Source organism: Pan troglodytes, chromosome 20, assembly GCF_028858775.2.
Source record: "Pan troglodytes isolate AG18354 chromosome 20, NHGRI_mPanTro3-v2.0_pri, whole genome shotgun sequence".
Lineage (NCBI taxonomy): Eukaryota > Metazoa > Chordata > Mammalia > Primates > Hominidae > Pan > Pan troglodytes.
In genome coordinates, this window is record NC_072418.2 from 46,116,004 (window position 1) to 46,132,390 (window position 16,387).

General features: G+C 42.4%; 1 protein-coding gene across 4 annotated transcripts in view; it reads right to left on the minus strand.

The window, feature by feature from the left end:
• Positions 1-293: 293 nt before the first annotated feature.
• The window catches only part of LOC100613994 (pregnancy-specific beta-1-glycoprotein 5), a 37,935-nt gene continuing 21,841 nt past the window's right edge, over positions 294-16,387 (minus strand). Inside the window, exons 4-8 of one of the 4 annotated variants that reach the window (XM_063800760.1) lie at positions 11,400-11,678; positions 8,393-8,671; positions 7,738-7,992; positions 2,596-2,679; positions 295-750 (exon numbers count right to left, since the gene is read on the minus strand). In XM_063800760.1, the coding sequence (XP_063656830.1) occupies positions 2,636-2,679; positions 7,738-7,992; positions 8,393-8,671; positions 11,400-11,678 (857 nt within the window). In that variant the 3' untranslated portion in view covers positions 295-750; positions 2,596-2,635. Of the gene's footprint in view, positions 751-2,595; positions 2,680-4,254; positions 4,323-7,737; positions 7,993-8,392; positions 8,672-11,399; positions 11,679-16,387 lie in introns of those variants that run through there. The other 3 variants (XM_024351847.3, XM_063800761.1, XM_016946912.4) reach the window with 3 other exon arrangements.

The following is a 16,387-nucleotide window of genomic DNA, read 5'->3' on the forward strand; positions in this document are numbered from 1 at the left end:
GAGTCTCACCGAACTTGCCCAGATTTTTTACCTAAGTGTGGCAAGAGTAGCAATGGACCATAGAGGCTCTTTTTAAATTTCTCTTTGCTAGAAGTTTTTAATAAGAATCTCAGATGAAACTTCCAAAAACCTCTTGAAACTAGGAAGCCAAACCAAGGCCCACTTCAGACTTTGCCTGCATTCCCTATGGGTTTATTCTATGTATATTCTCAAATATAACATCCCAGTCAAAGCCTTGGTAATATAACCAATGTTTTCAAATGTGTCCTGTTATAAAGAGAGCAGATCCTTACTGAACTTGTGCAAATAACTTTATTACCATAAACATATGAATACTCATGAATAGTTTCCCAATTCTGGGGCACTCAGAGAACAAAAGCAAATGTTTCAATTTTTGTTTACAAAAGTATACTTTACCAATTGCTGAAGAAAAAAAGTTCATAAATCTGGAGAATAAAACATTCAAAGAATCAGCACATTTTCAAATAGGAAATTATGAAAACATTATGCTTTTGATTATTTAGTCCAATAACATTGAGTTTTTTTCTTCTTTGTCTTGAATTTCATGAAGGTATCAGCCTGTTCATTAAAATTTTGAAAGCCCTTAGTCCAGTGGTATGATCTTGAAGTTATCAGGAGCTTGTATTCAAGAGTCCTTGTCAGAGTCTTTTCCATAAATCTCCTTGAAGAAAAAGCAATTTTGGACTGTAGCTGATTGTAAGTAGTTTGAGGAAGAATCAAAGCAACTGTCTCGGAATGACAAAGATTTAAACTGACTATGGTTAAAAATCTAATGAGAACTTATTATGGTAAAGACACAGCTCACATAGAAATCCGGTTACTTCTGTGGCATATGACACTATGATAACATATTTGATTTCCAGAAATTTCATATAATTTTTAGAATACTCATTAAAAAAAATTTTTTTTTTGAAATGGAGTCTCACTCTGTCACCCAGGCTGGAGTGCAGTGATGCGATCTCAGTTCACTGCAAGCTCTGCCTCCCGGGTTCATGCCATTCTCCTGCCTCAGCCTCCTGAGTAGCTGGGACTACAGGTGCCTGCCACCACGCCGGGCAAATTTTGTTTTTGCATTTTTAGTAGAGACGGGGTTTCACCATGTTAGCCAGGATGGTCTCGATCTCCTGACATCGTGATCTGCTCACCTCGGCCTCCCAAACTGCTGGGATTGCAGGCATGAGCCATCGCGCCCAGCGTAGAATACTCATATTAACATTCCCATAAATATTATTTAGACAAGGTTTAGCCTCACTTATCCCTTATTTGAAAATGTTTTCTACACAATTTAATATATCAAATAAGGTGGTTTTTCCATTCAGCTTCTGTTTCTCAAGAGGATTACTGAGTTCTTGGTGTAGCCCATTCATAAATAGGGCCAAAAAAGTATAGTCTTATGTATGTTGAAAAAGGTCCTTAGGTAATTCCAGTACTTTTAGCTGAAAATCATTGATTTAGTTTTAAGTTCTACCTATTGCAACAGGAGTTCTCCATCCTTGTTACATGTTAGTAGTGTCAGGGAAGACTTAAAAATTACCAATGCCTGGGTCCCTCTCCAGACCTTTGAACTGGAACTAATGGGTGGGGCTTGAGCATCCACTTTTAGAAATGTTTTCCAGTGATTCCAATGTGTAGCTGTATTTCCCATCAGATTTCTCTGATTTCTTGTGGCATTCTATTTTTTCTATTTTGGTATCATGATTATTTTCAGGTCTCATTTCCTGTCTTAGGCTTTATGTCTCCTGGGGTAGGGACCTTGCCTTCTTCATTTCTGTATGTTTTTTGAACACATGAACTGGTCATCAGGAAAAGATCTCAACCACACATAGGTTGTGTCCTGAGTCTCAGGTTCACATGTTAATCCTAAAGTCTTCGTTCTCCACGAGGTCAGATGTTGCTTGTGATGAAGGGTGTGGTTAAGTCTGCAGTGCAGATGGTGGAAGGGATTTCACTGTTTTTAGACATAGCATTGGAACTAAGAATTTTATGTCTATATGGGTGAAGGGGCAGGGATGTGTAGGAAGACAGTTCTAATTAGGATGAAGGAATTATACTGGGAAGTAGAGGTAAAGGAAGTGAGAAGCCTTAGTAAATAGAAGAAATGTGAACTTATCAAACAGGCTAGTGTATAGCCCTGGAGATTCTTGATTCAGTGAATTAACTAGATTTTAGAAAGGTAATGAGGCAGTCATATGCAAGGAAGATTTCAAAGTCTGGAGACAAGAAGTCAAGCAATACTTTGAGAAGTGGTTGAGCTTTATGGGAGTGTAGAGAATTACAGTATTGAGAGATGTTAAAAATAATGAAGAGGGTTTCACCATGTGAAATTGTGTTTCTCATTTGAATCTGAGAAACAAATGAGCAGAGGCTGGAGATAATTATGTCTAAAAGACAGTGGGGTACAGGGAGCATAAAGGCCAGGGAGAAAGGGAACTGCAGGAATTAGTGCTGAGAAGCAGGAGTTTAGTGGAGGAAGGAGGAGATGCAGTCCCAGATACAGGCAAATAAGTCTTTTCCCTCTCCCAAGCATGGCAGTCAGCCCTGCAGGAACCAGGATAAGAGGAAAGGCCATCATACCTGCCAGTCTTCCTGAAATACAGAAATGACATCACGGCTGCTATATTGGAGTAAAGAAAGGAAGACGTCCTATTCCTGGAGGAGCTGTCATGGAAAGAAAAGAAAAGAAGGAATGAAGGTGATGTTATTTTACATGGGGGAGCGTCAGGAACAGGCATGTAGCATGAGGTACTCTATAATTGTTTCTTCAAGGACTACATTATTCCTCTTGGACAATTGATGGGAGATGATTATATTCTTGCAGTTTTTTTTCCCTCTCACCATACTTCTAGGTTGGTGATCAGTCCTCTGTCAATTCTCTACTGCACTCAGATATTTGGAAGGCTTTCAGACATAAGAAAGGCTGATTGCTATTTTCTATGTCATTAGAACTTGCCACCTTTTCACGGTTGCATCTTTTTCTCAGTGTCTCTGTTGTGGCAGTCATGAATGAGACCCTGCCAGGTCTCCATGGCAGGGAGCTGATTGACAGAAGGCCCAGGTCAGTGCATTTCAAATTCATCACCTCCTTTGCACAGAAAGCTTCTTTCCCACAGGCTCCCAGGAAGGGCGTGAAAGCAAGCCTAGTTCTCTGAGGCTCTCTTTAACTCTAAAGGGTGACTGGTTGGAGGACTCCCCATCAGACTTGCAAAAACTCTTAGAACTGCATTGGTACCTAAAACTTCTTTCTCTTTCTTTTTCACAGGAATCAGCTCTGCATAGTGGTCTGTGGGTTCTCCCATACTACCTTCATGCCTGCCCCACATTCCCTCACAGGTGTCTTCCCTGATAAATTATCTTGTATGTCTAATCCCATCTTGGATGCATCTCAGTTGGTAAAAACTAACATATCAGGCTTGATTCTTTGCACTTAGCTTTTTTTCCTTCTCTCCCACAGTAACCATGTCCTAGTGTTTTATGTGTTACCTCTTTTTCCATATATATGGAAAAAGGTAGGTACTGTTGACGGGCATTTCCTATGTGCCAGGCCCTGTGCTAAATATTTTACCTGTATCTCATTTAATCCACACAATAACCCTGTCAGGTAGAAATTATTTCCACTTTGCTGATGAAAAGACAGAAGCTTATCATGGTGTAAAAATTTTCCTGGTGTCATATGGCTAGTGACAGGTGGATCTGAGATTTGATTCTAGGACTATTTGACCTCAAGGCTAATGATGATGGTAGTAATATAGCAGCTGACATTGGATCCTCTGTGTGGCATCTTGTTTCATTGATTGCATTAAACCTTTAAAAGAATGGTATGAAGAAAGCACACTCATTGCAATTTTCAGGTGAGGAATCAGAGGTTCAGAGAAGTTGAGTCTTGTGCAAGAAATTTATAACTGTAAACTCTTACATTAAAAAAGAAGAAAGATCTCAGGTCAACAACCTACTTTAATACTTCAGGATATGAAAGAAGAACAAACTAAACCCAAGCACAGAGAATGAGGGAAATAATAAGGATTAGAGTGGACATAAATAAAATGGAGAATGGAAAAAGAATAGATGAAATTAATGAAACCAAAAGTTGATTCTTCAAAATAAAATCAACAAAATTGACAACCATTAACTAGATTGACTAAGAAAAAAAGAGAAAAGTTTAAAATTACTCAAATCAGAAATGAAAATGGACTCTGAGCATGGTGGGTCATGTTTTAATCCTAGCACTTTGGGAGGTCACAGCAGAAGGATTTCTTGAGACCAGGTGTTTGGACCAGCATAGGTAACCTGGGGAGATGCTGTCTCTACAAAAAAATAAAAAACCAATTAACTGGGCATGTTGACATGAACCTGTAGTCATAGCATCTTGGGAGGCTGAAGAAGGAGAACTGCTTGAGCCCAGGAGGTTGAGGCTGCATTGAGCCATAATCACACCACTGTATTCCATCCTAAACTGGCCTACATAGTGAGAACCTGTCCCTCTCTTCAAAAAAAAAAAGAAAGAAAGAAAGAAAGAAAAATGAAGTGATTACTACAAATTCTAATAAAATAATGATTATGAAAGTACTATAAATAATTTTATGCCAATAAATTGGATAACCTAGATGAAATAGACAAAATCCTAGAAACACACAAAAATATGAATATAACTATAATCAGTAATAAGATTGAATCAATAAAAGCAGTTGATGAAATTCAATATTTTTTCATAATGAAAACATCCTAAGAATGGAAGGAAACCACCTCAACATAAAGGCAATATGTGAAAAACCCAATGCTAGCATCATACTCAACTGAGAAAGACTGAAAGCTTTCCCTGTATGAGCAGGAACAAGACAAGGATGCCTGCTTTTGACACTTTTATTCAACGTAGTATTGAAAGGTCTAGTCAGAAAAATTAGGCAAGAATTGAAAAAAAGACATTCAAATTGGAAGGAAGGAGTAAAATTATTTCTGTTTACAGATAACTTGAACTTATATGTAGAAAATCCTAAAGGTGGAACAAACCAATTAGAATTAATAAATAAATTCAGTAATGTTGCACAATACAAAATCAACATTCAAACATCAGTTGTATTTCAATACACTAACCATGAACAATCTGAAGGGAAATTAAGAAAAATAATTTCAATTTATATTAACATCAAAAAGAATAAAATATTTAGGAATAAGTTTAACAAAGGAGGTGAAATAATTATACTTGATATCTATAAAATATTGCTGAAAGAAATGAAAGAAGACATCAGTAAATTGAAAGACATTTTGTTTTCATGAATTGGAAGACTCAGTATTGTTAGGAGGACAGTGCTGCCCAAAGTGAGCTGCAGATTCAATACAATTCCTGTCAGAATCTCAGTGACATTTTTGCAGAAAAAGAAAAATCTGTCCTAAAATTTATATTGCATCTCATGACTCTAAATAGACACATAGCTTTGAAGAGGAAGAATGAAGCTGGAGGACTCACACTTCCTGATTTCAGCATTTACTACAAAGCCCCAGTAATCAATACAGTGTGGTACTGGCATAAAGGAGGACATAGAAATTCATGAAATATCATAGCCCAGAAAGAAATGCTTGCATATATGGCCAAATGATTTTCATGGAGTGTTCCAAGATCATTCAATGGGGAACGGACAGTGTTCTCACCAAATGATATTGGGAAAGCTGGATATCCAAGGGCAAGAGAGTGGAACCTTTACCTAACACCATGTATAAAAATTAACCCACAATAGATCAAAGATCTAAATGTAAAAGTAAAAATTACACAACTCTTAGAAGAAAAGCTTCATGATACTGGATTTCACAATGATTTCTTGGTTGTAACAACAAAAGCATAGGCAACAAATAAAATGGATTAGTTGGACTTCACAAAAATCAAAACCTATTATATATTAAAGAACATTATCAAGAAAGTAAAAAGGCAACCCATGAAATGATAAAAATATTTGCAAATTATATGCGTGATAAGAAATTAATTTCCAGAATACATGAAAAGCTACAAGTCAACAACAGCAATCATCCAAAAACCCAATTAAAAAATGAACAAAGGACTAAAATAGAGTTTTCTCCAAGGAAGATATACAAATATCCAATAAGCCCATGCAAAGTTCCTCAGCATCACGAATACTTAGAGATATGCAAATCAAAACCACAATGTCACACCACCTCACACACTTTAGGATGGCTTTGATAAACAACAACAATGACAGCAACACAAAATAACAGGTGTTTTCAAGTAGATGGAAAAATTGGAGCTCTAGTGCATTGCTGATGGGAATGGGAAATGTTATAGCCACTGTAAAAAGTGGTGTGGCTGTTTCTCAAAAAATTAAACAATAAATTACCATTTGATCCATCAATTCCACTTCTGGACATACTCCCCATAGAATTGAAAGAAATTTGAACAAATATTTGTGCACTGATGTTCAGAGAAGCATTACTCACACTAGCCAAAAAATGGAAACAACTGAAAAGTCCATTGAAAGATAAGTGGCTAGGCAAATGAGGTGTATCTACAATTAAAATGTTATTCAACCTTAACAAGGAATAAAATTCCAATACATCGTGCAAAATGGATGAACTTTAAAGATATTATGCTAACTGAAATAAGCCAGACACAAAAGGTTAATTATCATATAATTCCATTTATAAAAGATAGTTAGAATAGCCAGTTACATAGAGACAGAATGTAGAATGGTGGGTGCTAAGGGTCATGGGAGAAGGAGTGAGTTACTGTTTATTGGGTACAGAGGTTTAATATGGTAAGAGGAAAAAGTTCTGGAAATGGATAGTGTGATGGTTACACAACACTAAATTGCACACTTAGAAATAGTTAATGGTAAGTCTTATATTAGATATATATAAAGTATCTGGTAGTCTTACCCTCTCTATAATTACACACTTTTTGGCACTGCCCCTTTCCTGCCATGCGGAGCCCCAGGGGTGAATCTCTCTATTTCTCCAGCTCTGCATCAGTCACTATCCTCCGTGCTGTGTCCCACGTGCTGTGCCCACAGCCTCATACAACCGGTGACTTCAGAGCCAGGATGCAGCTCAGGAGTCTGCCCTGAGGCTCCCTCTCTTCTTATTTCCCTGCAGCCTGGCCTGGGGGAGGCTTGGCTTCAACTGGCAGCTCGATTTAGCCAAATTCAGGACAGGCCACCAGGGCTCTTCCTCCACACATGCTGGTCCCACCCCAGGTGGAGTCAGGCAGGGCCAGTCACCAGAGGAGCCCGGAGCAGAGCAGGAAGCAGAGTCTGAGCTGCTCCTCCCTCACCCAAGGGGCTTCCTCCTCTCATTTGGGGGAAAAGTGTGAGCTTGTTTCAAAGCCTCAGATGTTCCTTGTAGGTCATGGAATAGGTACAAGGAAACAAAGACGTGGCAGAAGGGGATGTGTTGGTGACATCGAGAAGCAACTTGATCTTGAGGGCTCTCCTTCTCATCCCTCTCTGAAGTCTCTTCTACCACATAGGGCTCAGGGCTGATAAAGCCCCCTCCCTAACTTTCTTAGGCCAGACACAAGGTCAGCCATGAGAAAACAGAAAAACAAGGAGAAGAGAGTCTGTAGAGACAAATTGGGAGGGTTCAGGAGGAGAATTTGGGATTTGCTTGTGCCCATGGGACAGAGGCTGGGAATAAAAATGTTTTCCTAACTCTTCTCTGAAAGCCAGATAGACTCCACCTAAAACCCTATTGCCAAGGATGCTGGGATCCACTTACCAGAGACTTCGACTGTCATGGATTTGGAGCTTTCCTTGCCAGTGGCTGAGTTATGAACAGAGCAAGCATAGAGCCCTCTATGCTTTGTAGTAATTTGGGAGATGGAGAGCTTTTGTCCTGATAGCTGAAACTTCCCATTAATTGTCCAAGAATACTGTGCCGGTGGGTTAGAGTCCGCGAAGCAGGACAAGTCGAGGTTTTGTCCTGAACGGTAATAGGTGAATGAAGGGTAAATTCTGGGGAGGTCTGGACCATCTGGAGCAAAGAGAATAAAGCCACAGGTGATGTCATCCAAGGGAAGGGGATGCTCCTGGTCTCTTAAAGGGACACAGTGACCCTCTGAGCCAAGGCACACCCTCAAGTCCCAGCCAAACCCCCTCTATGTTCACTGAGCTGAAGCCTGAGGTATTCACCTGTTTCTCCCATCACAAGCTATGGGCACCAAGTCTCCCATGACAAGAGCGTCCCCTCCCCTTATATTCTTGGTTAAGGCTGTGCCTACCCAGGATTTCCCAGGGCAGGGAGTCATGGCCGGCTCGGATGTCCAGAAGTAAAGGTGTCTGTACTTGGACCGGAGAAAGACTGAGAGGACTGGCTTGTGGTCATTTAGATTTAAGCTGGTGTCCTGGCCCACAGAGGAACAAAAGATACTCACAGAGGACATTCAGGGTGACTGGGTCACTGCGCATGCCACCATCTCCATCCCGTATTTCACATTCATAGGGTCCTGTTTCATTTCTCGTGACACTGGGTAGAATGAGGATCCTGTTTTCAATGGGTCGCTTTACCCTGGGACTGACCGGGAGGCTCTGACCATTTAGCCACCACGTGTAGGTGTAGTTCTCACTCTTAGGTTCACAGGTGAAGGCTAAGACATCCTTATTCTCCCTGGGTTTTGAGTTGTTGATGGTGATGTAAGGCTTGGGCAGCTTCACTGTGTGGATAACAGAGAGAAGATTGTCCTGTGTGGCACCTTTGATTCCTCCACAGGCATACTTCAATCAGAGTTGGCATCTCTCACCTGTCAACTCACCAGAGTCCTTGAAAGCCAATAGCTGATGCGTGTGTCACAAGATAGGTGCATGATGATCTAAGGGCTCAAAGACTGTGAGGCCACCTGCTCTGTTTTAGGGAAGCACAGACTTTCTCAAGTGTCAATTGAGCAGCAATGTTGGGTCATGGACAGACACATCAGTGGCAGTCACAGCCCCTTGTACCCCTCCCAGTCCCTCCCTAATCAGTTGACTGGCTGGCTCACCTTGGGTTCCTTACCTGGAATGTGCAACTGCTGGGCCCCTTCCAAATTCCATCCTACTTTGTCCCCCTATATGTGATTTCTTTGCAGCTCCCATTTCCAAGGACATTCTAGAGATGAGTAATAATGGGACTTCCCATGGTCCTGAAACCCTGAAGATACTGAGCAGTCTGGCCTGGGACTGGATGTTTCAGCAGAAATAACACAGGAGAGACCAGAGTCAAGCCTGGAGGTCTGTTCAGTCATCAGCCAGTGGAGGCAGAAAGTGGGGCAGTTTTTTGCAGGTGTTTCATGATGACTTACTTGACCCAGTGACCTCTAAAGATAGAGCAGAGTGCAAGGAATGATCTAGAAAGAGTGAAGGGGACACGCAAGAGCTGGTGGCTTTGGAGCAGAACCATGTTTCCTGGCCTGGGTTCTTTAAGTTTCTTCTCCTTCTGCAGAGGGCAGGTGAGGACCATGTGGATCTTTCCAGAAATATATGTGGACATTTGCAAATGCAGAACTGATTGGTAGAAAGGGTGGGAATGAACTGCTGGAAATCTTGTCCTCATGGACCATGTGTGTTTGATGGATATGAGACAAATTTGAAGAGAAGTTTTGGGAATATTTTCTTTCACTGGACATTCTACTCTCTGATTCCATGGATTTGACTACTCTAGGGACCTCATGTAAGTGGATTCCAGAGTGAATATGAGAAGAGACCACTGTTTGCCAGGAGCTGGGAGTGGGGAGAATCAGAAATTGTTCATGGGTGTGCAGTTTCAGTTATGCAAGGTGGGGAGGTTCTAGAGATCGGCTGTAGAGCTTGATGCCTATAGTTCACACAGATTGAGTATTTCTTATGCATAAGACTTAGGACAAAAAGTGTTTTGGATTTCTGAAATTTTTTGATTCTGAAATATTTGTCATATACTTACTGGTTTAGCATCCCAAATCTGAAAGATTCAAAATCTAAAATGCTCCAGTGAGCATTTCTTTTCAGCATCAGATTAGTGGGCAAAAGTGGGAGGCGATAGGCCAAATATATTCCTGCCCCTTTTTTTTTTAATCTCACCATGTTTCTACCATGGTGATTAGTTTTCAATCAACTCCACACTGGCCATGCTGCACTCGTATGTTTTTGAAGGCTTTTGGATGTGAGAAAGGCTAATTGCTGTCTTCTATGTCATGAGAACTTTAAACATTTTCATGGTTGCATCTTTTTCTCAGTGTTTGTGTTGTGGCAGTCATTAATAAGAGCCTGTCAGGTCAGATTTAAGACAGAGTTTTCTAATTCTGCAAAAAATGTTACTGGGATTCTGGTAGGGGTTGCATTGAACCTGGAACTTGCTTTGGGTAGTGTCTTTCTAACAATATTGATTCTTGCAATCCTGAAAATGAAATGCCTTTCCATATATTGATATCATCTTTAATTCCTTTCAGCAATGTTTTGTAGTTTTCAGGGTATAATTATTTGACCTTTTTGGTTAAACTTACTCCAAAATATTTTATTCCTTTTGATGTTAATGTGAATTGAAATTCTTTTCTCAATTTCCTTTCAGATTGTCCATTGTCAGTGTATAGTCTAAAGAATGATCTAGAAAGAGTGAAGGGGACAGGCAAAAGCTGGTGGTTTTGGAGCAGAAACATATTCCCTGTCCTGGGTTTTTGATTTTCCCTCTCCCTTTGCAGAGGGCAGGTGGCTCTTCCCTGATAGCTAGATAGACTTCACTGGAAAACATATTGCCAATGCTCCAAGGATCCACTTACCAGGGACTATGATCCTCTTGATTATGAGATTTATTCCATCAGTGGCTGAGTTATGGATGAAACAGACATAGATCCCTCGATATGTTTTGGTGATTTGGGGAATAAAGCACACTTGTGCTGATTGCTGGAACTTCCCATCAATCAGCCAAGAATGCTCTGCCAGTGGGTGAGAGTCTGTGAGGCAGGAGAGCTTGGGGAATTCCCCTGTATGGTAACAGGTGTATGAGGAAGAAATGGTGGGGGCATCCAGGCCATCTGGAGCAAAGAGAATAAAGTCACAGGTGACATTGTCAGAGGGCAGGGAAAATCCTGGTCTGTGGAAGGGCCACAGTGACCCTGTGAGCCAAGTCGCAACACTGAAGTCCCAGCCAAGTCCCCGCTGTGTTCACTGATCTGGAGCCTGAGACCTTCACCTGTTTCTCCCATCACAAGCTGTGGAACCTGAGTCTCCCATGAGAGGAGCAGCCTGTTTTCTCCTATTGTGGATCAAGCCTAGGCCTACTCTGTTTTGCCTGGGGCAGAAAGTCATGGCCAGCTTTGATGTCCAGGGGTAAAGGTCTCTGTACTTGGACCTGAGAGGGACTGAGAGGCCTGGCCTCTGGCCATGTGTATTTGGGATGGCAGCCTGGCTCACAGAGGAACAGAGGATACTCACGGAGGAGATTCAGGGTGACAGGGTCACTGCGGCTGGCACTCACTGGGTTCCGTATTTCACATTCATAGGGTCCTGCAATATACTTTGTGACACCCAATAGAAAGAGGGTCCTGTTGGTTTCAGACAGCTGCAACCTGTGAGTCATAGGGAGGCTTTGACCATTCATCCACCACAGGTAGCTTGTGTCTGGAGCCACAGGATCACAGGTTAAGATCACAGCCTCCATGCCCTCCCTGGGGTTTAAGTTGCTGCTAGAAATGGAGGGCTTGGGAGTCTCCACTGTGCAGAAAACAGAGAGAAGATTGCCCTGTGTGGCACCTTTGATTCCTCCAAAGGCATTTTTCAATCAGAGTTGGCATTTCCCACCTCTCAGCCCACCCAAGTCCTTAAAAGCCCATGGCAGGTGTGTGTGTTACAAGACAGACGCATGGCAATCTGAGGGCTCAGAGATTGTGAGGCTGCCTGCTTTATGTGGGAGAAGTACAGTCTTTCTCAAGTGTGAATTGAGCAGCAGCATTGGGTCATGGAAAGACATAGGACCAGCAGTCACAGCCCCTGGTGCCTCTCTGAGTCCCTCCATCTCCAACTGTCTGCCTGGCCCACCTTGTGGTCCTCACTTGGAGCATGCAGTGCTGGAATCTTCTTAGTTTCAGTCTTATTTTGCCCCCCAAGGTATGTTTTCTCTGCAGCTTCCCTTGCCAAGGACATCCTAGAGATGGATGATGGAACTTCCCATTGTCTTTAAACCCTTTGGGTACTGGAAAGCCTGGCCTGGGACTGGGTACTTCAGCAGAAATAACACAGGGGAGACCAGAGTCAAGCCTGGAGGTCAGTTCAGTTATCAGGCAGTGGAGCCACAAGGTGGGGCAGTTTTCCCAGGTGTCTCATAGTGAGTGACTTGAGCCAGTGACTTCTAAAGATAGAGCAGAGTCCAAGGAATGACCTACAAAGAGTGAAGGGGACAGGCAAGAGCTGATAGCTTTGGACCAAGACCACCTTGTAGAGGGCAGGTGAGGACCATGTGGATCTTTCTAGAAATACATGTGGATGTTTGCAAATGCAGCACTGACTGTTGGAAAGGGTAATCATGAACTGATGATGGAAGTCTGGCCCTCATGGACCATATGCATTTGGTGGATATTATACCAATATTTGGGAAGAAGTCTTGCAGATACTTTCTCTCATTAGACATTCTACTCTCTGATTCTGAGTTTGACTACTCTATGTACCTCATATCAGTGGATTCCAGAGTGAATCAGAGAGTAGAATAGTAGTTTGCAGGAACTGGGATCAGGGGAATAGGGCGTTGTTCCATGGGTGTGCGGTTTCAGTTATGCAGGACGAGGAGGTTCTAGAGATCTCCTGTACAGCCTCGTGCCTATAGTTCATACAGATAAAGTGCTCCTTATGCAGAAAGCTTAAATCCAAGTGTTTTGGATTTCTAATTTTGTTTTGTTTTGTTTTGGAATATTTGCCGTATATGTACTGGTTTAGCATCCCAAATCTGAAAAATTTTAAATCCAAAATGCGCCAGTGAGCACTTCTTTTTAGCATCACATCAGTGGTCAGAAGGGTTGAGTTTTGAGCATTTCAGATTGTGGATTTCTGGATTTCCGATGCTCAATTTGGAATGCTGTAATTTTCCCATAAAAAGTTGTCAGGAGTTTAGACCTCATGTTATGTTCTGGCTCTAGTAACAAAAAAAATTTTGGAGGAAACATTAAAATGTTTTCATAAGTGGAAATTTTTACTGATGATCCAAACATCTAAGATCAATTGCTGGTAGTAGTATTTCTCTTGAGACCAAAATAAGGTTTAGGTGTGCCGTGAATTCCGGCAGGATCACATTATGCTCAAAGAAAGATGCCAAAGGTGATTTGAAATTAGCAGCTCCTTAAGTAGAGAGAGTCCCGTTAAAAGGACAGAACTGGTCAGTGTCTCAATTACATAAAGGGAGGAAGGATGCCAAATTAAAAGAAGTGATGTGTGTTATGTTAGTAAATATAGAAAGAACTCCCTGCTTCTAATTTCTGTGCAGAGTTAGGAAAAATGGGGAGGACCCCAAAACAGGTATGTGAAATGCTTTCTTCATTTTCTCTTAAGCTCACGAAACACCACTAAAGTTTAATTTTGTGTGAATTAGGAAGAATCTAAGTGAGATGACAATGGCTCGTGTGTCTCCCCACATGCACAACTCCAACTTATGAAAATGGCATCATCATGAGGAAACAGTTTTATGTGGCACAGGCAGTAAAACCATTAGATAGCACACACCTGGCCACCTCCAACTGGTCCCCAAAACCACCAATATTCACATTACGTGTATCTGACAGCCTTTGCAGTTGTCCACAACTACAAAATTTAAAAATTGCTATTGCCAAAACAAAATATTAAATGTGAAGTTGAATGTGTTGTTCCACTTTTTTTCCCCCACTCTTCTTGAACTTTCCTTTTTCAGTTTTGGAAGTTTCTATTGACACATCCTCAAGCTAGAGATCCTTTCCCCAGCTATGTGCAGTCTACCAGTAAGCATCAAAAGCATTCTTCATTTCTCTAACAGCATTTTTTTTTCTGAGACAGAGTCTCTCTCTTTCACCCAGGCTGGAGTGCAGTGGCATGATCTCAGCTCACTGCAAGCTCCACCTCCTGGGTTCACGCCATTCTCCTGGCTCGGCCTACCAAGTAGTTGAGACTACAAGCATCCGCCACCATGCCCAGCTAATTTTTTGTATTTTTAGTAGAGACGGGGTTTCAACATGTTAGCCAGGATGGTCTCCATCTTCTGACCTTGTGCCCGCCTCGGCCTCCCAAAGTCCTGGGATTATAGGCATGAGCCACTGTGCCCAGCCATCTCTGAGGGATTTTAATGAGTTGCTGACTTTTGAGTTTGTTCAACTTTTTACTTACTGTTAGAACCCAGTGACAAATTTCAAGCTTGTTAAATGCCTGACAGGAAGCCAGAAGTCTCTAAGAAGTGACAGGAGAATGTGAGCTCCATAGTAGTTTGAGGATGGAGTCACAAGTGAAACAGTTGAAATGAGTCCATGGGCGCTGGGGACTGCAGGCCTGTCCAGCCTCTGACACCCTGGTGAGTCAGTCCAGACATTACAACAGTGACAGCAAAGTAGCATGTCTGACTCCATCTGGCATCTAGTCTCAGGCTGGCTATCCTCACTCATTCCTGGGCATAGGCCAGGCTAACCTTGGGAGGAATTTAGTTTATGGTTTGACTTTGAAGCAAGAATCACAAAACTTCCTCCATGAAACTAACACCCTTACTTTGCCCAGGGACGGCCTTTGTCAAACTAGTAAAAGACCATGAGATTAAGATTATAGGAGGGAACTGAATTCTGCTAAAATGTTGGCACAGTTTCTATAATCCCTGACTGCTCCAATGTCGTTTGGCCAGAGTTTACATAATTTGTAACTAATTGCTCCTATAGATAACATCACTATTGTAGAACGTGAGATTGGTCTTTTGAGATGTTTCTCATTCTTTTGCATTCTGGCAACCGGCTGACCTCATCCATACCTATGACTAATGGCTCAGCCAGTCATATGGTCCCTACCTGGAGGCAGATTCTAGCACAAACAGATCATTTCCCTCTGCCCACATGATTCCATCACCAAACAATCAGCAGAACTAATTTTTTAGTCCTGTGACCCTGAAACTATCCTTGAAAATCTCTAACCCCTGATCCACTGGGGAGGCTGATTTGAGTAGTAATAAACCTCTGTCCTCCTGTTTGGCAGACTTGGAGTCATTAAAATCTTTCATGACTAGAAACCAACATTTCAATAATTTTTGTGTGTGTGTGTGTGTGCAGGAGGCCAGAACAACTTACCTGGAAATTATGAGTGGATGGAGGAACTGCCTATCCCTGTCCCATTGTCTTGTCCACAGGTCAGCCTCACAAAGGGAAAGAGCCCTGGATGGGAATACAGTGGAAGCTCATTCTCTTAGTGACCTGGGGACATTGGCTCGAGATGAAGCCTGGCAGGAGTGGCGACTCCAGGTGATTTCTGTGCCTTTCCTATTTCCTGGGAGGTGGGCCAGGCCACAGTGTTAGCGGGAAGGGAACCGAACAGCCAGCCTAGTTAGAGGCAGTGTCTGGGGAAGGCCTAGGGGTGGGGGAAGAAGCTATGCAGGACAGGGCTTGCCAGTCAGAATGAAGTGGGAGGAAGATGAGGGACACAGAGAAGCAGAGAGAGGCAGAGACACCATGGCAGTGAGCAGTGAGGGCTACACTGACTTCAGAGACCCCAGGGACCACGTGCCCCAGTTCCACAGTCCAGGACAAAGGAGCCCTGAGAACCCTCTGGTGGCCAAAGAGCTTCAGAGTTACATGAGATGGGGTGGCTTTAGGGGCAAGAGGTAGTGGGGGGATGAAACATGGGTGTCAGCCTCTGAAGGACAAGGGACAGGTGTGGCTAGAACCTCCTAGGATTCTGCATCCAACATCCAGTCCCTAAGAGGTTTTGGATCATTCATTTCTTCATTCCATTCCTTCATTTGTTATGTGAGAGCTCCCGAGTGTGTCTCTCTCACTGGGCCTGTGCTGGAGCAGGGTCTGAGTGGGGAAAGAAAACAAAGTCCTCTCCTTGATCCTTTCATGACAGTGACATGGGCACTTTGGGAAACACAGGATTTCAGGTTCAGTGATGGGGGGTTAAGATCTGAGGGGGAGGCCTGGACATTTTTTTTGCACTGACTCTGACAGTTGAGGCAGGTGATTTAGTTCTGGAGTATAGACTAATCAGCTGACCATTTGCTCTCACTCCTCTGAGGTTTGGATGCCTAAGAAGAGAGGATTTGAGCCAATAAATGACTATGGGGTCCTTGGAACCCAGTAAGCCCTCACTTCTGGTGGAGAAGATGGGCCTGTGGCTGCAGACAGACCTCATGTGACCCTGATCTCCCCTTTGGGTTTGTGTGACTCTGGTTCCATGACTGTGCCTTCCTGTGCCTCAGTTTTCTCTCAATCAAA